General features: G+C 42.2%; 1 protein-coding gene across 2 annotated transcripts in view; it reads left to right on the top strand.

Annotated features, from left to right (window-relative positions):
* Nucleotides 1-22595, top strand: part of LOC107385374 (cadherin-22) — a 298526-nt gene that overhangs the window by 257997 nt on the left and 17934 nt on the right. For both annotated transcript variants that reach the window (XM_054751944.2, XM_015959211.3), the window contains one exon: nucleotides 13441-13558. In XM_054751944.2, coding sequence (XP_054607919.2) covers nucleotides 13441-13558 — 118 coding nt within the window. The remainder of the gene's footprint in view (nucleotides 1-13440; nucleotides 13559-22595) is intronic.

Raw genomic sequence — 22595 nt, 5'->3', positions numbered from 1 at the left:
AACGGCAGCGAAGCAGCACCGCTTCAAATAGAATCCAATTATAGTCTTTGGAGTGTTTCAAACCAGCCGCGAAGTGGCATTTTCCAGGCGTCTCCCAGAAGCGGCATGCAATGCCGCACCACTCAAGATAGGATCGACTTCTATTTTTTCCGTGAGCTGCTTCTGGGACACGTTAATTCCCGCAGTTCACATAGTGCGAGACAGGAAACCACACGGTTTCAGTGTAAAATCCCCAGTTATTTTCAAACTAAAATGCAATGTTGCCACGTTTTATATAGCTTATGTCAGTACATGTGACCAAACAGCTTTGTTTACCACCAGTTTCTTTCGAGAAGCGCAATGGTGTGATTCCTTGTGGGAGTTGTGATCTCTCGATGACGAAGGTGTCGGAAGTCTCGAGGGATTTTAGAATCTCGCGGGTACAGCGAGGCGCAGCGAGGAAGCCGTGCCTCTGCCAAGACTCTCCCTGTGTGAAAAGGACCGCTTTGAAGTTCGCGAGTGAGCCGCTCCGCTGCTCTTCCGTTCCGCTGATGCTTGCAGTGTGAAACCGGGGTTACCATTAAACATAAACCTTGCCTTGAAACAAACCCCAGTTGTTTTTTTTCATAGATTTTGCTGTTTTATAATTAAATAAAATTATGAAATATTTTCTAATGACGAAAATGGCGTTGCTTTGGTTAAGACTAGCTTTTTTTACAGAGGGATGAGTTCATCATGAAAGTATTTCTAATCCATCAATAGAGCTATCTTGTGAGGATGTGATCTTTCATTAATGCACCCGACTTTGTGGACCCATCTGAGGTGTAGAGTATTCCTGCAGTTTTCTCTCTTGAATGTGAACAGAATTCCTTCCCCATTTTGTGGTATTTATCTGACTGAATGCATAGAGACGTATATTATATAGTGCTACAGTAGAAATGTACTGGTTGGAAAGCCAAATACTAAAGGTGGCCTTGGGTAACAGAGGCCTGTCTCTTCACCATGTTGTCTCACAGCTGACTGAATGGGTTATCGCGACAGATCACCTCATTTTAGCCCTTGGGGGAGATAGTTAAATGTTAAGCCTGTCTGAAAAGCACACACGCACACGTCATATTCACAAAGCTTACTCACCTCACATGCAGAGAGAGGAGATGGCCTAACAAACACAGACATACATTAGCACACAAAAAAGATGAGTTAAAAGAGATACACACCAAGACAGATAACAAAAACACTCAGACAGACTCAGTTCTGCCAGACGGTATTTCATGTGTAGGAGACTGCATGACTCATCTGTCCTACTCACCAAATGCTTCCTTTTGTCTTTCACATTTAAAATGGATCACATGCAGACTGGCTGAACCCAAATATGTACTGTTTACCCCAAAATATGTTTAGATTTTCCAGTCAAACCTAAAAGATTGAGTCTATTTTTTTTCTTACTTCACACTTTCGATGTAGCATAGCATCACCATTGCTACAAACTCTTTTCTTCCTCTGAATATCTGCTTAGACACCAATTAGCAACTGCAGTGACTCGGCAGGTAACTTGAGTAACTCTGTTGATGTTATTGCCATGCAATGTACTTGTGGGGAAGCATGCACCCTGGTTGTTGTTTTGTTGACACCACCTCAAGAAAACTATTTACAATCACAAATGGTAACAGCATTTTCTCACAGTAGCATCCAAACAGGACAACAGTGAGCCCACTAAGAAAAACAAAAAATAAATATGTAGTAACAGGTCAAAAACATAATAGGGAGAATTAGATGTTTATTTATTCTTTTTAGATAATAGATGTAGAGGGTAAATATTGTTGCTTTTAAGCTTAATATATTACCTTTACTTATGACCAATAAGCCGTGATATTCTATATAAATATAGGATATCAACCTTATTAATCTTTGAATGTTTAATCAGAAGATTCAAGGATTCTTTGCTTTTTCAGGGATCAAACACACTTCGTATCAATTCAGACAGAGTCAGGTTTATGAAAGGCAAGAAATTTATTTTCTAAACAAATTAAAACAAGACAAGTTAAATAAGACAATGGTGATGGATGAATATAAGTTGATGGAATGTGATGTATGGTGATTGACAAGTGTGTGTTTACCAGAACCTTGTATCTAGAAGAAACTGAGTTCTGGGTGTGAAAATAATTTGGTCTGCATTAAAGTAGGAATTTGTGTCTACCTCACCCTTTTTGGAGACCCTCTTCGCGGATCTGGAGGTCAGGAAGGTCGGATGACCTCTGGGCATCGAGGTTCAGTAGATTAACCGCAGCACCGGCGCTCCAGTCCAGAGATATCAGCAGGCACAACAGGTTGGAACTAGTTTGCATCTCGAACAGCTTTTTCTGAATAGCTGAAGGAACAGTTAGATGTGTCACTGCAAGCAGCTTTTAGCTTGTCGAAAGCTTGTCAAGAGATGCAGTGGTTAGAGAGTTTTCTCTGGTGGCCAGTCCGGAGTTCTGCTCAAACTAACTGAATGCTGAATCACTCCGCAAGTGATCCTGTTTTAATATTCTCATATTATGATTTACTTGGCCAATTGAAACGTGCCACGTTAAGAGGTGTTAACAAACAACCCTCAGAACACCACGCCTTCTTTCAGATAGAAGGTTCTCTGATTTGTGGGTAAGAACATATCTGTGTGCATGAAATTACTTTAACTTTAATTTATCTCTAATGAACATTGTGTCTGAGTGTAGATAATGATTAACTTGTTAAACCACGTATGCTGGTTATCAGACAAATGGATTATTGCAGGACAATATTCATTTCAACCTTATTAATTTAGGTGCAGAATAATCAAAACATTTCATTTTACCATATTGTTTATTTCATTTCATGATTCATTAACTCATATGAGCTGAACGTGTTCACTTTATTCAGAGACAAGAGGAATCCTGTAGAAGCGATAAGGGAAGCTTAAGACCTTGAAACGGGAACAGTTTGTTGACAGTATGTTATCATGTGTTCAGAGTTGCAGAGGCCCGGACTCCAGCTGATGGAGTGGCAAGATCCTGCAGATTAAAGGCAACAAATGTAGACTCCTGTCTCCATATGACCAGATACTGAAGAGGTCAAACTGTACATGAAAAACTGACCATTTGTGGATGCTACATAGAGGAAAATCAAATCTGACAAGAATGTATCACTTATCATTGACTCTGGTACAGAGAGACTTCAGGGAAAGATTGAATTCTGATTTTTCTGGCAGAAACTGTGGGTTTGGATATTCAGCATACTATTTACAATGTGCAGTAACATGTATAAACATGACAGAAAATGGCATCATACAAAAAACCCATTAAAAACTGTTTCTCGTAACAATGCAAGGAAGAAAGCTAAAGACAAGAAATCAAATCTATTTATTAACAATAAACAAACATACAGAGTTTCCCCAGCATTTTTTTTACCAAGACAAGCTACTTGAATGTTTTTTTTTCTCACAAAACCCTAACACTTTTATTATTAAGCATTAATAAACCATCAAATAAAGTGTTAACGACTAATTTTATGCATTATATAACATTACTAAACACATTGTTTAAGCAGTTAACTAAAGTCTATTACTGAATCTTAGTTAATGCAGTACTAAGCTTTAGATAACACTTGCATCATGTGTGAAAATTACGATGTTAGTGTGTCAATTAACCCTTAATAATTATTCTAGTAATACTTTATTAGGGTTGTGTATTTGCAGCAAATAAGCAATAAGTAACAGCTAACTAATGCATCCACTTATCCTACCCTGTACTTTGTATGTTACTTGGATGGACATTAATAAACCATTAATTAATGTCTTACTAATGCTGTACTGTGTTTGTCATCAGGATGCCCTTACCTGACCTCAGGCAAGGTTAAAACATTGATCCCCTTTGGAAACACTTTCTAAATGCTTAATGGACTCCTAAGCATTACTTAACCATAATTAGTCATTTGTAAATTAATGTTTGACCCTTATTGTAAAGTGTAAACATGTATCCATGTTTAAACACTCTCTAAATGCTTAATTGATGCCTATGCATTATTTAATCATTACCTAACCATTATCAATCATTACTGAATGAACGTTGGACCATTAGGTTCAGTAATAGACAGCAATTAACGTCTTAATAATGCATTAAATAATATGTTTAGTAATGCTATGTACTGCATAAAAGCAGTTCTTAACACTTTATTTAATGGTTTATTAATGCTAAAGAATGCACTATGTAATGTTAATAAAGATACTTTTATTGTAAAGTTTTAGCAAAAAACTCAGCTTTGATGGTCACAAGATTGCTTTGTTTGAAATAGCAATTTTGATGGAAAAACGATAGTTTAGCTCAAGAGATAGCTCTAAGTGTACTGTTATATGCTTCCTTTTGCTAAGCTTATGTGTGATGTTGCATAGTCATACACAACACATAGGCTGTGCTAAGCAAATCAATTCCAGCACATATCTTGCCACTTGTGTATGCATGTTGCAATCTCTATGCAAAGCTTGACTCCTTTCACGTTTTTGTGTGTTCCTCCACTTGAAACTGTTGGCCCTCCTGGAGTTTATAAAGAGACTAAAAGCATGAACACTCACACAGCTGTGTCAAAGAACAAGCTGTTCTCATTCCTAGGGCATCAAATAATGCTATTTTGTCAACGCCTGTGGCATCGCTCAAATCTGTGAAAGGTATAATTTGGTGTCTGTGATATGACACATTGGCCACAGTAATATTTGTTGCTGGGAAAAAGTGTTGCCTTATTAGCCAGTGTCACAGTGTGTATTGTGAGGCAGCAATGATAGTGGTAGGATCACTGTCACAGCCTTTGTAGATGTCAGCTCTGCAGATCTTGATATTTGGAGATTTAGTGAGGGGGTCAGAAAGTGTGATTGTCTGGTTCACATGTGGCTACGAGCGCTTAGAGTGGAGTGGCTTCTGACTAGATCCTCATTCAGGTGCGTGTCTAGGGAGTGGCCTGGGGTAGCACATGCCACCCATGGAATGTGATTGCCCAACCCCACTGAGTTCCATTTAAATAGTTTTTTACAATGTCCACAAAAGGCTTGGGGTTATCATTATTAATATAATATATACATATTATTATATTTGTTGACATAAATACTATTTAAAGTCCAGTTGGTGGCAGCAATACACCAAGAAGTGGCTTACTCCCACCCCCCCCCCCCAAAAGAAAAACCCTAACCCAATACATAAAGGTAAACTCACCATCAGTGCCACGAGTGTCCCACCACATTTCAAAAGGCCTGGACACGCCACTGTTCTCAGTAGGTGAAGTAGGACGTATACAAGGAGTATGTGGTTCTGAGGTCACTTTAACTTTTTTTTTTTTGAGGTCACTTTTCCTAACTGCATGGTTCTTCCACAACCAAGGGAAAGGCAGCATTCATCAGAATCAGCCCAAAGGAAAGCTAGTTTGTCTCCACGAGTTTGGACTCGACCTTGATGATGTTCGTATTCATGGCTCTTAAGGCAAACATGTCTGGTTTGGGGATTTCAGAGCCTTATCTTTGCTTTAAGCAGCTGATGTGGTTTTGTTGGCTCCTTCAGATCAAGATCTTAGTTTTCTGTAGAGCTGTTTACAGCTGTGCGTGAGGAAGCAAGACAATGAATCTTTCAAATCTGAGGAGGTCACAGTAGAGAGGCTAGTGTTGTGTGCAGAGAGGGGTCAGCCGGATTGGTGTGGTCCTCTGGTCATCTCCTCCTACAAGTGTTTCTGGCAGGTTTTGGTAGAGAAAGATCTCAGGAAAAACCCAGAATCTAGAAAAGGGTTTATACATCTCTATAGTCCAGGAAATGCTCAGGATCCTCTAGCTACTGAGTAAGTAAGATAATAAAAAAAAATGGTTCCACTAAAACCTAAAAACCCTTTTCATCCCCAAAAAAAAAAAAACCCAAAAAAAAAAACTAAATTAAAAACAAAACCTCTGTGATTAAATCAGGGGTCTACAGTAGCTGGAGATAACCTGAAACTACGAAAAAATCCTCTCAGTTCCCTCTGATGTCAGTATAGTTTGGTATAAAATGTTCCTATGCATCAATCAAAGGTCTGAATGACAAATACAATACTTTAAAACAGTGTGTTTATATTTATTCATGTTTCCATGTTGCTATAATTTTCTGGGATGATCTGTCACACTCTTATCCTAAATTGCACCAAACTTGTCTTCAGGTGAAAGCAGGTGATTAACGATGGTCTTGTTAAAGTGCAAAATTCTGCTGGCAAACATCACATTGACGTTCCTCTGACAACCATCCCATTAATTCTTATTATAGTGTATTTTCTGACACTTTGTACCCCTAAAGCCATGACAAACAGGCATGCAGGCATCATCTAAATTTAGGGTAATGCATTGAGACAGTTTGATTGTCCAAAGAATACAATAGGGAGAATTTCTACCCTTCAAAATAATGATTGCATTTCAAAATCCACGTCCTCTATGGTGAAAGTTCCAAGTTTTTGAGATGAACCACTTTCAGCATGTTTTAAGTCTCTTCATGTTTATTTATTTAGATATTTGTGAGCTCTTCAGTTTGTTGAGTTTTGTTGTGTATCTAAAAGCTGCATCCTTCTCGCAACCTTCACTTTTCAGACACCTCCAGTGCAAATGGGTTCCACTTTTGGGAGTGCCTCTCCTTCAAGCTTTCAGAAGATGTAAGGGATTTAAGGGGGTCAAGAAAGGGCACTGCTAGATAGAAATCTAATTAGGTGATTGTGCTAGAGGTAGCTCCTCTAGGTGCTTGATAAACTCCCACACAGTAGCGTTTCCCTTGCTCGTTTTTCTCCGTCTCAGCGCTCAGTTTTCCCTCACCCTAAGACTGCCTGAAAGTCCCCTGCTGAGGGCACAGTCACAGAGAGATCACGGTTCACTTACCACAGCTTCACTGCTGTTCAGATTCTTTAGAGTACCCCCCCCCCCCCCCCCCCCCCCAATAAAGTTTTCACTTACATTTTCTCCACTTTGCTCATTATTTTTTTAAGCCAGACTGAAATAAACCTGCCTGTGACAGGGCTTCAAAGACTGATAAGAAGGAAAAGATCAGTCCTGTTTTGGCACATCGCACGGCCCACTCAACTGCATTTTTCAGACATCACTGCAGGTGACTGGATGCGTGGTGGTTTCTGCTTCATGCTATTGTGTATCTTACTGTATTGAGTGCACACACACAAAGATGTGCCAGATGCATCTCCAAACACCTGTCAGGTGTGAAGGACAAATGTATTTAAAAGACTGAACTTTTTGTCCTTTTTGGATACTTAGTATATGCTTTATTTTTCATTTTTGTTTAAACAACCACAAATGTTTTATTTATTTTTTCTTTTTATTCTCCTCAGGTTTTTCAGTTTTGTTGTTAATAATAATAATAATAATAATAATAATAATAATAATAATAATAATAATAATGCATTGAACTTATATAGCACTTTTCAAGACCCCCAAATATGCTTTCACACACTCTCACATTCACACACTGCTAGTGATGGTAAGCTACTTGTAGCCACAGCCGCCCTGGGGAGGTCTGACAGAGGCAAGGCTGCCATTTGGTGCCGTCGGCCCCTCTGACCACCACTATTACAGGCAAGTTGGGTGAAGTGTCTTGCCCAAGGACACAACAGCAGGATACCCCTGGCGGGAGCTGGAATCGAACCCATGACCCTCCGATCATGAGGCAACCCGCTCTACCACCTGAGCTACTGCTGCCTAAGATGCATCTCCAAACACCTGTCAGGTGTGAAGGACAAATTTATTTAAAAGACTGAACTTTTGTCCCTTTTGGATACTTAATATATGCTTTATTTTTCCTTTTTGTTTAAACAACCACAAAGGTTTTATTTATTTTTTCTTTTTATTCCCCTCAGGTTTTTCAGTTTTGTTGTTCCACAGGCATTTGCTACCTCAGACTTATTTATTCAGTTCTGTGTGACACTTCGGCTGGGAAATCTAAGGTGAAGTGAAATGTCAAATTCAAGAATAAAAAAAAGTTTAATACACAAATTTTACTTGCTCAGGTGAATATATCTAGTTTAACATCTGCAAATCGGCTGCATGGTGGCACAGCTAGTAGCAATGTTGCCTCACAGCACAAAAGTTGCAGGTTTCTGCATGGAGTTAGCATGTTCTCCATATGCATGCACAGGGTTTTTCTGAGTCCTCTCACAAAAACATGCATATCAGGATAATTGGCAATCATAAATTATCCATTTGTGATTTTGTTGTTTGCCTCTTTGTAGCCCTGTGATGGACTGGCGATCTGTCTATCTGTCCCCATCTCTCGCTCAATGAATGCTGCAGATAAGCCCCAGCTTCCATGACCCTACTGATGAATGAGCAGTATAGACGATGAGTGAATGAGTATACCTGACAGTTTAGGATGTTATCAAAATGAAACCATGTGACATGAGAAATGTCAGTTATTTAGGGAATCTGATGGGGGGGACAAGGTGTACAAGCACGACTGAGAGAAGGTCAAAAGTAGCAGACTCCATTGTTGTGAAGATTAAAATGACACTAAACAAATACGTTGCATGTTGAGTAGAACAGCTGTTAATAGTCTTAGGGATGGAAGTAAGCTGCGTAGATAACAGCTGGTGTTATTCATTGGATAAAGAGTTTGCTGTCCCTGTCACTCACTACCACAGATCCACCCTTCCAGTCCACCATGCAATGCCTCACTTTGGCGCAGTTTTCAAACAGGAAATGTGAGTGGAGTAAAGCTCGGGTCACACTGCCTTTTTTTGGCTGTCACACAGGACTGCTTCATTTTACAGTATGAACTCTAGAGATGTGTCACATGGTATGGTCCAAGATTTCCATGAGTCAAATTGCACGTCTTCTCTAGCAGGACACACTTACATCATGATCGTACTCGCCAAAGGCGTACTGTAATAAAACCCGACAGATATCCATGACAACAACGATCTAATTCATGCTAATCATGTAAATAGATGAATACTCCTGAAAGTGTTCTGATATTAATGTGTTTTCTTAATTTTGAAGCTATTTTTATAATTTCCTCCACAGCTAAGGAACTTGCTTTTTTATTGTTCACAGTGAATAAATAAAAGAATTTGCTCCTACAAACCAGATATGGAATAATCTAAGAATTGTGCAAAATAACCCTTTCATTTCATTCATTTGCAGATACTCAGTGTGAGTATTACCTTCTGAATTATTGACCTCATCGTGTTTGCTGTTGCTGCCAAAACAGTAGTGGTAAACATGATGAGGTACAAGTGGTAACCTTGTCATTTTACACCGACTGCAACACTAAAACAACATAGTTATGTTTGCTTGTTAAAGAACTGCAGCCTGGGTATTTCAGTTTAGGTGACATAACAGGAAAGGCTGATTGGACTGTAGGGCATACTAGGAAAACCTTACAAATATGAAAATAAGAAGAGCAAAAATGAGAAAAATACTGCAGAAGTATACCTCATGAATTTGCACATTATAGCATAAGTCTGTTAAAGAAATTGAAGTAACCACAAGATCATTGGCTGTAATTCTTAGTGTTTGTGGGTTTCTCAGTCACATTTTTGCTGTGTATCAAAAAAGAAGCATGTCATTCACCCTGAAATCATGCTGCAGCATTTGGTAATTACAAAGTAAGCCACATTATCCTAAACTGCCTCCCTGAGCTGTGGGTATGACTAAGCCTGTTGTGTGCCTGTGCTGCAGCGTCAGCGCTGAGGAGCCATTTGTTGTGAAGGTACCACTGTGGCCCGGAAGCTTGATAGTCAGTAGCTCGGTCCCAGGAATGCTCTACTCGGACTAGTTTCGTTAAAATCACGACAAAAATTTAAGAATGAAGTGGAATAGGCCTTAAAGTTAGAATGGCAAATCTGCAAAACCAGCTAGCTTAAAGCAGGGTTTCATGCCTCTTAACATTCTAATGTAGTATAGCTATGGAGATAAAAAAATAAATAATGAAGTGGTTCTCTTGCATTTGTCTAAAAATCTCCACCAATAACACAGCTCACACCAGACTTCCAGATGAACAGGCTTGAAAGCAAATGCATATTTGACATTGAAATAATCTTCATCTGAAATTTATTTTTTTAACTGTAACAGCCAGATTCGATTTTTCCAGTCCTGTTCAGTCTTTATGAGACCAGATGGAAGAATCACGTGCACCTGCCAACTTACTTTAAACAGCCGGATTCATGTCTCAGTTTAAGGAAGCTCTGGGGGTTGTTTGTGATGTGGTTCTTTACTATTTCAACAAAGTCTTTCAGGGGATGACCTGGGTGAACTCACAGATTTAGAGGGACTTACTAGAAAATACATTTTTAACAGTGAATGGAAAACCTGTACAATGGTGCTGTACAATGGATTAAAAATAATCATCTACAAAGCCATCATTAATTTGGAGACCTTATTACAGGCAGACCAGTGGTGAAATGAAAGGAGGTTGACTACTGGTGCTTCACAGATATTTATGGTGTCTATAATGTTTTATTACATGCATTTCTTTGTAAATAAATATATTTACTGAGCTTTACTTATACTTATACGTTGGTATGGCACCTCATGCAGAGTTCTTTTGCTGTTGGACATTTTGTTCAAGAAGATGCATCACAAATAATGGAAACCACCGAGAATGTTGTCAGATACAATTGGAAGGCAGATTATTTGCTATCTTTACCATTAAAGCTTAATTACATTGGTTTCAGTACATTTGTGATAAAAAGAGATTAACTAATAAAATTAAAGTAAAGATTGTAAAAATCTATATGAGACGGTGTCAAAATGCGATTGAGCCTGTGTTTAAAAACTGTTGTGTTGCAGTGTCAACATTACAAAAACTGGAATTAAAACAATTATTTGACTTTATTTTTGTATAAACTGACTTCAGTGTTCATAACTCAATGCTAACATGAGCCATCAGAAGATTCACCCCAGAAAACATCGTACCTGGCTTCATCCAAAAGTATAAAAATAGCAACAAAAAAGAGGAACATCTGAAGGTCATCAATACAATGAATTTTCTATTGTATCGAGTATCCTGTGAAAGAAAAATCAATAGGGTTTTATGCTGGACTATTTCTTAGAATTGGGCAGTTGCCAGAAAGTTAGAGACTCCAGAAAAACACTTGCTAGAGCCAAGACACTCTGGCATGGGTTGAATGAACCAATGTTGGGAATTTGTGTTAACTCTAGTCTGATTAAGACCTTGTATTAGTACCTTTAAACAAGCATTATTTTGTCTTTTGTTATTTGTTTCTTTAAATAAAAGTACAATTATAAAAGTGGAACAATTCACTGGACAATATTCTGACATAAAAGCTCATTGGAAGTAATTTTTAAAACTAGTCAGAAGTATTGTAAACATGAGGATGTGTGTTTTGAAAGTTATTTTTGTAATTTAATTAAAAACATCTATTTTGAAAGTTCTTCATTTCAAAGGAACATATTATGCAAAACTAATCTTTTACATGTTTTTATGCTACCATGTTGGTCTTTATTGCCTCTGTAAAGACTCCAGCCTTGCACAAACACACACACACACACACACACACACGCGCACACACACACACACACACACACACACACACACACACACACACACACACACACACACACACACACACACACACACACACACACACACACACCCATCCATCCATCTATCCATTTTACGTCAGTGTTTAGTTTTAGGAATTGTGTGTTTCCCAATTTGTGATGTCACAAAAGGAGAAAATAAATCAGAATCACCTCTCAAGTCTAGGAGTGACCAGCTGCTGGAGAAGAGGCAACTCTAATTCAAGCCCCTTCTGAATATCAGAGCTTCTCAGCTTATAGCAGCCTGAGTGGGGTGTTGGTGGCCATGGCGGGTTCCAGCTTGTTTTCTTAAAGTGACAGAGCCCTGAAACAACTAATACTCAAGAGATTTGGTGTGAATAATTCCATGAACATGTTTGCATTACCCATTTAACTAATATTACTTAATTTAAAAAGTCATAATATAAACCATACTTATTACTTTTCTTTTTCTTTTCAATTTTTATCATGTTAGTCAACTAATTAGCACTGACACCAGTCCATCTAAATCATTAACCTAATTTTTTACAGATTTAATTACTACGTTGTGTTTTTTGCCAGGACACCAGTGTTGAAATAACACTGGAAACTGCATCATGTAGATTTCTCACATAGATGGATAACAAATCTGTTCATGTACTAGCGGTAGAACTAATCCACTCTAATCAAATGTAAAAACACAATTTAGCAAAACAAACACCTCAAGTTTTAAAATTTCAGTTTGACAGTTTAGAAAAGAGTGAAAACATCAACAACACTAATATTATTCTGACACTGAATGCCTGTAAGGCACCCATTGCTATTTATGCTACAGAGTTGGCACTGAAAACCTAAAATGATCCTCACTTAAAAATTTGATGTAACCAATATGGTTGCCTCGTGTTCAAAAAACGCCACTATTACATCTCAACTGTTATGAACCCTGCTCATGAGCTCAGCTTAAACAGTCTGGCAGCCTCTTTATGCTCAGGACCATGGACAGTGCCTGCTATCCTTGCTCCACTCTAGCCTATATGACAGTTCAGTACCTTGGAGAGCGACACGCTGAGCCCCATGATCTTTTAACACATGAAAACAATATCATGAAAAATCTTGACATTAAAAGGAAACTTCTGAAACAAAGTTGAACAAATCCTGTTATAATTCTCTACCCAGAGATCCCTGTCATTTAAATGATCGATCTTCACCTCTTTTCAAATGTCTTCCATGTTTTGCTTTCTGCTGGATTGTGGTAAACAAAGGTGAAGGAAATCAAAATAATAAGAATGTGGACTTGTGCACTGTGTCCTGGGAGAGCAAACAGAGCAGACAGATGTGATGTGAAAATATCATTCATCAGCTGGTGGTTTGATGCCAGCTACAGAGTAATAGCATGAGAGGAAGACAGATTGTCAGGGAGAGCCTTGTGTTAAGGTGAAAACATCTCGAGGGTCTGTTTGATGTCTGTTCAGCTCACAATGAATCCTAATTCATGACATTGTGTCCATGAAAAGCCCTCAGAATAGCATCACAGTTGATTCTTTATCTTTAGGTGAGAATCACAAATTTTGAAGTGCATAGGCCTTTCTGCTGTTCTGCCCATCTCCATCAGAATAGACCTAACACACCACCCTCACCATGCGTCTGCTCTTTCCTTTTCATAAAATAATTTTATACAATTTAAGATTTTATTTTTTTTACTGCTGTGTCAACTTTCTGGAGAAAGGAGTTTTAATCTCTTTGTGACTGCTGACCCTTTGAACTACAGCTTCTCACCGAGCCTTCTCAGTCCGTTGCATCTTGCTCCACCTCACTCCCAATGTGGGAACAAGGCAATTGAAATGCAAAGTGATTTTAAATTCATTTCCTTGTTCCTGTTGAGTGGGTCTGAGTAGAAGTTTAACCTTTCATTTTTTGTTCTTGGTCCTTAGCTAATTCACACCATCAGTGTGGTGGATAGAGATGAACCCCAGACTGGGCACCGTTTCTTCTTCACTCTCCCTCCTGAAGCAGTTGGCAGTCGTCATTTCACTTTGTGGGATGTCAAAGGTAAGAGGACATCTATTTAATGTCTTCATTCAAAGTGAGAAGGCACGCTTTAGAAAATGTTTATGTAATTTGATTTAAAGACTATCATTTAAATAGTGTGATCTGCTATTACCTCTATGGGTTAGTCCTGGGTGATTATGTTTTTGACCCAGACTCAGCCATTTAGATATTGTTATGCAGTGACGTTATATCTCCATGATTGCTGAACAAGTAAATGAAATGTGAAAGAGCATGGTGTTAGCTCTTTTGATTTACCACAGGCTAGTCAAATAAAAGCAGAGGTTCACTGAGCATGTAGAATACACACTTTTACATTATTTTTGAAAGACAATCAGTCACACTGACATTCACGTACATACTAACCATGAAAATAGTCCAACCCCAATCACTTGCATTAGTCACCAACAGAAAATAGGCAGGGAAATGCTCGGGATCAGAAAAGACATGACTGCGCCATAGGCATGAATATGTACACCCCCATTGGGTGCTGGAGAGAGTAACAGCGTCACCGCCATATTGGGTGGGTTCCTCACTCTCCAAACCCAACTGAAAAAAAAATTCTGATAAAACCATCAATTCAAAGCAATAAAAGAGTCACTGGCCGAAGGCCAAGGCATAAAAGTAGGTCTTAAAGTGAGATTTAAAAATGGCCAGAGAGGGTGCCTACCTAACTGTGATGGGTAGAGAATTCCAGAGCATTGTAGCAGCATAGACAAACACCCATTCTCTCCATGACTTGTAGGACATACGGGGTGTGACAAGAAGCAGGCACCCAGTTGCATAGGGAGTAAGCAGGTCGGATAGATAAGAGGGTGTTAGGACATTTAGGGCTTTAAACACAAAAATCAGGATCTGAACCTTACATGGAAAGTAATGGTAAGCCAATAGAGATGCAACAAAACTGGAGCGATATGACTCTGTGAATTTTTGCCATTCACAAACCTATCAGCAGCATTCTCAATGATCTGCAGCCAGTTTAGGGCCAAGAGAAAAGTACAAACTGCATTTGCGTAGTCCAAGCGAAAGGTAATAAAACATGTTTCCTCCACAATTTCAATGTGCACATAGGTAGAAAAAACAGCTATGGTGAGACTAGAAATGCTCAATGTCTTGATGGAGCTTCTAAAAAAAACCAAAGATGCCATATTGAAATGATGCAAATATCTTTAATACTAGTTTTGATTATAAAATGTATCCAAAAGCTGCTAATCATTAAGTTCAAGCTTTTAATTAAAACTGTATTTATGTCATTATCAAACATATGTTTTAATGAATACTTCCTCATACGATGTCATCAGGAATAATTTCATGAGCCATTCCTTTGTTGATATTTTATGTTAAAATTGTGATGCAGGTTTTTACAGCTGTAAAACTAGATATAAATTAATAAAATAAAGATATAATTGACATGACTGAGGGGAGTTTCCTGACCCAAGACATGCAGAATGATTCGGAGACAGAGGTAGGAAAAAATAAGATACAATTTTATTTCTTTTAACTGAACTAAAGAGGCACCACAAAATGTGGAGATGGGTAGCAAAGGCGCAGAGCACTCTTTCCGGTGGCCGGGGTCTGTAGGATAGACAGAGGTGAGGATCTTGTGGCTGAAGTGGAATAAATTCTTCTGAGGAGTCTTACTGTAGGAAGCTGGCTTTGATGTCTGGGCAGATCTGGGGTGAGCTGTGGCAGAGGTGTTGGTACTGGGGCGTGATCCAAGAGGTGAGCGGAGGAGAGCGGTGGGGTCCACCAGGAGGAGGGAGATCTGTAGCACGGTTCCAGATTATGGCTGAGGTTGGATGAGGCAGGTCTGAAGATGATCCTGAGGAAAGCAGGGCGAATGATTACTACGCTCATTAAGAGCACAAACACCATCTGTAGCTACTAGGACTGAGATAACAATAACTGTAGCGATCTATAAACTGTGACAAGAACTGTAGCTTGTACTAAAGGCAAGACAGAACTACCCAAGTTGAGTAATCTTCCAGCGAGGTGAAGTGATCTCCCAGCTCCTTATAAACCCTGGCAGGTGATGGGAAACACACCGCAGCTGGCCACTCTCCGGCACCGCTCACCTGCAACGACTTGGTGGTAATTAGTTGAATGTGCAGACTCACCCCAGATCCTGACAGTACCCCCCCCTCAACGGACGCCCCCTGGCGTCCCAGCAGAGGAAGAGGAGGCGGAGGAAGAAGACGAGGCCCTGGAAGCTTCAAAGTCCGCGATGAGAGAGGGGTCCACAATAAAAGACCCCGGAACCCAGGACCTGTCCTCGGGACCGAAACCCTCCCAGTCCACGAGGTACTGCCGACCCCGTCCCCGGGGACGAACGTCGAGGAGCCTCCTGACCGGGTAGACGAGACCACCTTCAAAGAAACGAGGAGGAGGAGGAGCAGGAGAGGGACACAGGGGACTAGACACAACAGGCTTGACGAGGGACACATGAAAAACAGGGTGGATCTTAAGGGAGGAAGGAAGGGTCAAACGAACAGTGGAGGGACCCGGGACTGCAGCAATGGTGTAGGGACCGATGAAGCGAGGGGAGAGCTTCCGGTTGGAGGACTTCAGGTGAATGTCCCTGGTGGACAGCCAGACCTGCTGTCCAGGGGCGTACAGAGGAGCAGGACGTCTGTGCCGGTCAGCAACCTTCCTGTTGCGCTCAGCCGTCCGTTCCAGGGCTGCAACGGTCTGAGTCCATGCGCGCCGAGCGCCACGGAGGAACTGCGGGACAGAGGAGGCGGACCGCACCTGGTCTGAGGGGAACAAGGGAGGTTGGAAACCCAGCGACGTCTCGAAGGGAGACCTGCCTGTGGACGAGGACACATGAGCATTTTGCGCGTACTCCACCCAGGGGAGTTGGGCGCTCCAGGTAGAGGGATTCGTGGCACAGACACAACGCAGTGTGGCTTCCAACTCCTGGTTTAACCGCTCACACTGCCCATTAGTCTGGGGGTGAAACCCTGATGTGAGGGAGACCCTTGCCCCCAGGGCGGCAGCGAACTCCTTCCACAGCTGCGAGACAAACTGGGGACCTCTGTCAGACAGGATGTCCTGAGGGATGCCGTGAAGGCGGAACACATGTTTAACCAAAAGTTGGGCAGTGACTGAGGATGAAGGGAGCGACTTAAGGGGAACCAAGTGGCAGGCCTTAGAAAAACGATCAACTATGGACAAAATCACAGAAAACCCATGAGACGGGGGAAGACCAGTAACGAAATCCAGGGCAATGTGAGACCAGGGTCGTGAGGGTATAGGAAGAGGCTGGAGAAGACCAGCAGGTGGCTGGTTGGAGATCTTACCCCTGGCGCAGATGTGGCAGGCCGCAATATAGTCCTTCACGTCCTTGTACAGGGTTGGCCACCAAAACATGCGCCGGATGAGGGCCACAGTGCGTCCCACTCCTGGATGCATAGAAAAGCGTCCGGTGTGGGCCCAGTGGATGACGGAACCTCGGACCTGGTTGGGGACGAAGAGCAGGTCATGTGGGACATTACCTGGGCCTGGGGCAGACTTCTGGGCTTGGAGGACCTTATCACGGATGTCCCAGGTCAGGGATCCCACAACGCAGGAGGGGGGAATGATGGTCCCAGGTTCTTGTTCTCTGTCAGGAGAAAACTGTCGGGAGAGGGCGTCAGGCTTGATGTTCTTAGAGCCAGGTCTGTAGGAAATAATAAAGTTGAAACGGGAAAAGAACAGGGACCAACGATACTGTCGGGGGTTGAGTCTTCTGGCGTCCTTCAGATAGGCCAGATTCTTATGGTCTGTCCAGATGACCACCGGGAGCTCTGCTCCCTCAAGCCAGTGCCTCCATTCCTCCAAAGCCAACTTGACAGCGAGGAGTTCCCGGTCTCCGACATCATAATTCCTCTCAGCAGGGGTCAGCCGCCGGGAAAAGAAAGCACAGGGATGGAGAGCGTTATCGTGTGGGTTTACCTGGGACAGCACAGCACCCACCCCAGCGTCCGAGGCGTCTACCTCCATGGTAAACTGCCTGGTGGGGTCTGGTCGGGTAAGGACAGGAGCCTGGGTGAAGCTATGCTTCAGTCGGGCAAAGGCGTCTTGGGCCTGGGGGGTCCAAACAAAAGGTCTAGAAACAGACGTCAAACTGGTTAGAGGGGCCGCTACCTGACTGTAGTTGTGGATGAAACGGCGATAAAAATTTGCGAAGCCCAGGAAACGCTGTAGTTGTTTCCTGGAGGTGGGCGTGGGCCAGTCCAGTATGGCCTGGGTCTTCTCTGGGTCCGCCCTCAAACGACCACTCTCCAGGATGAAGCCCAAGAACTTGACAGAGGGTACGTGGAACTCGCACTTCTCCGCCTTCACAAACAATCTGTTCTGGAGGAGGCGCTGTAGCACTGCCCTCACATGTTCCTTGTGCTCTGTAATGTTCTTAGAGAAAATCAGGATATCGTCTAAGTAGACAGAAACAAAACGGTTAATATAATCCCCCAGCACAGAATTGATTAAAGCCTGGAAGACAGCCGGAGCATTGGTCAGACCAAAAGGCATTACCAAATATTCATAATGTCCAAGTGGAGTCTTAAAAGCAGTCTTCCACTCATCCCCCTCCTTAATCCTGACCAGGTGGTAAGCGTTTCTGAGTTCTAGTTTGGTGAAGACAGTGGAGCCCTGCACGGGTTCAAAAGTGGATGACAGGAGAGGCAGGGCATACTTATTCTTCACAGAAATGTTGTTGAGTCCCCGGTAGTCTATACACGGTCGCAGCGTGCCATCCTTCTTGGGGACAAAGAAAAACCCCGCTCCCAAAGGGGAGGTTGAGGGTCGAATCAGTCCAGCAGCCAAACTTTCGGATATGTATTTCTCCATACACTCCCGCTCAGGTTTGGAGAGGCAGTAAAGGCGACTGGTAGGAAGAGGAGCTCCTGGAAGTAGCTCAATGCTACAGTCAAATGGTCTGTGAGGCGGAAGGGTGGCTGCATGTTCCTTACTAAAAACACTCCCAAGATCATGGTAACATTTGGGAACTTCTGAGAGGTCTGGGGGCACAGAAGTAGTCGGGCGGTCCCTAGTGGAGAAAGGGAGTGCGGACTTGAGGCACGATTCAGAGCAGCGGGGACTCCAGGTCTCGATGCAGTTTGACTGCCAGTTGATGTGCGGGTTGTGGACTGAGAGCCAGGAATGACCCAAAACTACAGGGGCGTTTTGTGATGGAAAAACAAAAAACGAGAGTTCTTCAGTGTGATTACCGGATATTCTGAGAGTGAGGGGAGCTGTGCGGTGAGTTATTGTGGTGAGAGAATTACCATCTAGAGACGAGACCGCTAGAGGCGTAGATAGAGGCACAGTGGAAAGTTCTAACTGTTTCACCAGCTCAGAGTCCATAAGGGACTGCTCACAGCCAGAATCTAAAAGGGCGTGACAGTCGAGGGCGTGAAGTCTAGAAATTACGGTACAGGGAATGATGCTACGAGAGGTTCCACTGGTTATACTGCCCATCATTACTCTCGTTCCTAACAACGGGCCCTGTCTTTTAGTGAAGGACACTTCGAGACATAATGGCCTGCGAGTCCACAATATAAACACAGACGTGACCTGCGGCGTTGCTGCTTCTCCTCTGGGTCCAGATGTGTACGACCCAGCTCCATGGGTTCCTCCCTCGGGCTCTGGTTTTTAGGTTGCGACGGAGACTGAGAAGGGTAATTAGGTGAAGGTGTACGAGTACCTGATTGTCTCTCCCGGTGTCTTTTATCAATGCGGATCGCCAGATCGATCAGTCCATTTAGAGTGGCGGGTTCAGCACAGAACGCCAGTTGGTCTTTAATCCTCTCAGACAAAGCCTTAGAAAAAACCCCTTTTAGAGCCTCCTCATTCCAGCTCGAGGAAGCCGCGTAGGTCCAGAAGTCTATGGCGAACTCAGCTACCGATCTCCGCCCCTGAGATAAATGAAGCAGCTTATGTGCCACGTCACCAGGTGTCTCCTCACATCCGAAGGTTAGTTTAAAATCCTTAACAAACTCAGAATAAGAGCCGGTTAAAAATGTTTCATCATGGCTCCTAGCCTCTGCCCAGCGGAGAGCTCGCCCGCGTAGCAGACCAACAACATATGAAATGCGAGCAGAGTCTGTAGTGAATGAATGAGGTGAACGTCCGAAGGCTAGCCTGCACTGAAGCAGGAAACCCTGGCATTCAGAGAACTCACCCTCAAACGTGTCGGCAGGCGGTGAGGGGGCCGCCCGGAAGTGTTGGAGAGCTGGGAGTTCCTGAGCAACGGCCCCGGGTGGAGCTCCTGGTTCCGGAGGTTCCGTAACTGGGGGCTGACTGCTGTGCAGGTTTTGAAGCAGGGCTTCCATACGGAGGAGACGTTGATTAGAGGCCGAAGTTTGTTCCATGAGGGCTTGTAAGGTCCGGTCGTGGAGAGCCAGCGTGTCGGAGATGGATGGGGAAGGGGGTTCTGCAGAGTCAGGAGTATGGCTGGAAGATTCTGACATGACTGAGGGGAGTTTCCTGACCCAAGACATGCAGAATGATTCAGAGACAGAGGTAGGAAAAAATAAGATACAATTTTATTTCTTTTAACTGAACTAAAGAGGCACCACAAAATGTGGAGATGGGTAGCAAAGGCGCAGAGCACTCTTTCCGGTGGCCGGGGTCTGTAGGATAGACAGAGGTGAGGATCTTGTGGCTGAAGTGGAATAAATTCTTCGGAGGAGTCTTACTGTAGGAAGCTGGCTTTGATGTCTGGGCAGATCTGGGGTGAGCTGTGGCAGAGGTGTTGGTACTGGGGCGTGATCCAAGAGGTGAACGGAGGAGAGCGGTGGGGTCCACCAGGAGGAGGGAGATCTGTAGCACGGTTCCAGATTATGGCTGAGGTTGGATGAGGCAGGTCTGAAGATGATCCTGAGGAAAGCAGGGCGAATGATTACTACGCTCATTAAGAGCACAAACACCATCTGTAGCTACTAGGACTGAGATAACAATAACTGTAGCGATCTATAAACTGTGACAAGAACTGTAGCTTGTACTAAAGGCAAGACAGAACTACCCAAGTTGAGTAATCTTCCAGCGAGGTGAAGTGATCTCCCAGCTCCTTATAAACCCTGGCAGGTGATGGGAAACACACCGCAGCTGGCCACTCTCCGGCACCGCTCACCTGCAACGACTTGGTGGTAATTAGTTGAATGTGCAGACTCACCCCAGATCCTGACAATAATGAAGTCATAAGAAAATATTTCTGATTAAAATGAATTTTATTCATGTTGTATGAGTCAAAAAACTATTGTAAGCCTTATTTAATCATGTCCCCTAAACATAAGGGGAAATCGTGGTCATCGTGTCCTACAGTGATGACTTTGCTTTGTCAGGATGTCTTTTTTATGCTGGCCTGTTGTTTTATTTCTTATTTTTGTTTTTTGGTTTTTTTGTTTTTTTTTTGGGGGGGGGGGGGGTGCTTGTGTATCCTCCGTTTAGAGATGTGTGCCTAAGCAAATGTGACATCTGGCTGAATCAAGATTGATCTGACACCAGGACAATGTCAGGGGAGTGACCCGAGCCAGGGAGATGTCAGTGTGTGGAGGCAGCAGGATCTGCTGGTGTCCTGGTCATGTGCATTTGAATAGAAGGGCACAAGCCACAATCCCTGTGTAACATGCATACACACATTTCCCTGTTTATACCTCTGAATTATACATTATACCTGAATGAACAGGGAATAAACACAAGTGTCCTATTAACACTCATTTTCATCTGTAGGCAAATACTCATTAGTATCAACCAGTACAGCTTTTTTTTTCTTCCCACTTTCAAACGCTGTGCTCGTTTAAATGTGCAAAAAACTAAAGGTGCAGAGAAGAGTTGTTTACATGAATGGTTAAAAACTCTTGAACCTGCTCTCTCTTTTTTTTGATGCACACAAACATCTCAAATTAAATCTATGCATTAAGTCATGCTCACCTTCATATTCCAGTGAGAAGCAAACAAAGCACCTCCCAGACTTTTAATCCACCTACCCCTTTTTTTCCCCACCATGGTATCTTTTTTTTTCATGGACACATTTGTCAACCTGTCACGTTCAATCTGTCACTCCTTCTCTCCCTCATCATGCCCTCACATTGTGTTCTGTCTCGAAGCCTTGACACACAATGATGACAAGGCATTTTTCCCATGTTGCTGAACTCTTTGAAGTCTTTGCCGGCAGTCTGTAGAGAAAACCTCTCATCTCATTGATTAAAGTTTTTCTACTGTAGGATAAAACAACCTGCAATTTGCCTAAATAGTACGAGTAGCTGAATTCCCAGTGCCACCACCCGAGTTCATGAAGAAGGAAAGCAGATCAACATTGTCCCATACAAAGATGTGTGTTTATTTATGTCTAGAGAGATTCTTCATCCCTTTGTGTATGTGTGTAAAAGTCAAAAGGACAAGCTGTGCAGTCCAACACTCCTGCACATAAACAGTAATATGAAAATTGTTCTACATGTGCCAAAGGAGTCCTCGGGTGACATGGATAACAGTGATAAATGTTCTGGGAGATGGATTACTTGCTATCCTTTATGCAAGTCTTCCCACCAGCCACGCTGACTCTATTTTTCAAAACCTCATCTTTTATTTTGTGTTACATTTATCTAAGTCTCAGGCAGAGAGCTCATAGATGCACACCGGTGAAATTTAATTACAAACGGAGCTCACTCCCATTCTCGTCTCTTCTTTTTGTTTTGCTTGATAAATGTTAATGACACAGCAGGATGTTCGCTCTTCTGATGAAATGTCAACAACCCCGAGTTAAACGTGATGATCTAGATACATTCTGACTGTAGGTTGTCAACTGAGCATTGTGCAAAATAGCTTTGGCTAGTTTTTATTTTATTTGAATAAGTTTTTTGTAATTGATATTTTTGATTCTACATTTCTAAGAACTACCATATGATAAATTGTAATGCATAATTTAAAGGGGACATTTTCTGCAAAACTCACCTTTTACATCTTTTTGTGCAGCCATGTTGGTCTCTACTGCCACTAAACTGTGGAATAGTCTGTCTCTCAATATCAAGTCTGCTCAATGTGAGCAAATTTAACAGGTGTG

The sequence above is a fragment of the Nothobranchius furzeri genome, chromosome 3 (assembly GCF_043380555.1).
Source record: "Nothobranchius furzeri strain GRZ-AD chromosome 3, NfurGRZ-RIMD1, whole genome shotgun sequence".
Taxonomy (NCBI): Eukaryota; Metazoa; Chordata; class Actinopteri; order Cyprinodontiformes; family Nothobranchiidae; genus Nothobranchius; species Nothobranchius furzeri.
The sequence above is the reverse complement of the archived record's forward strand: the minus strand, read 5'-3'. Positions and strand labels throughout refer to the sequence as shown.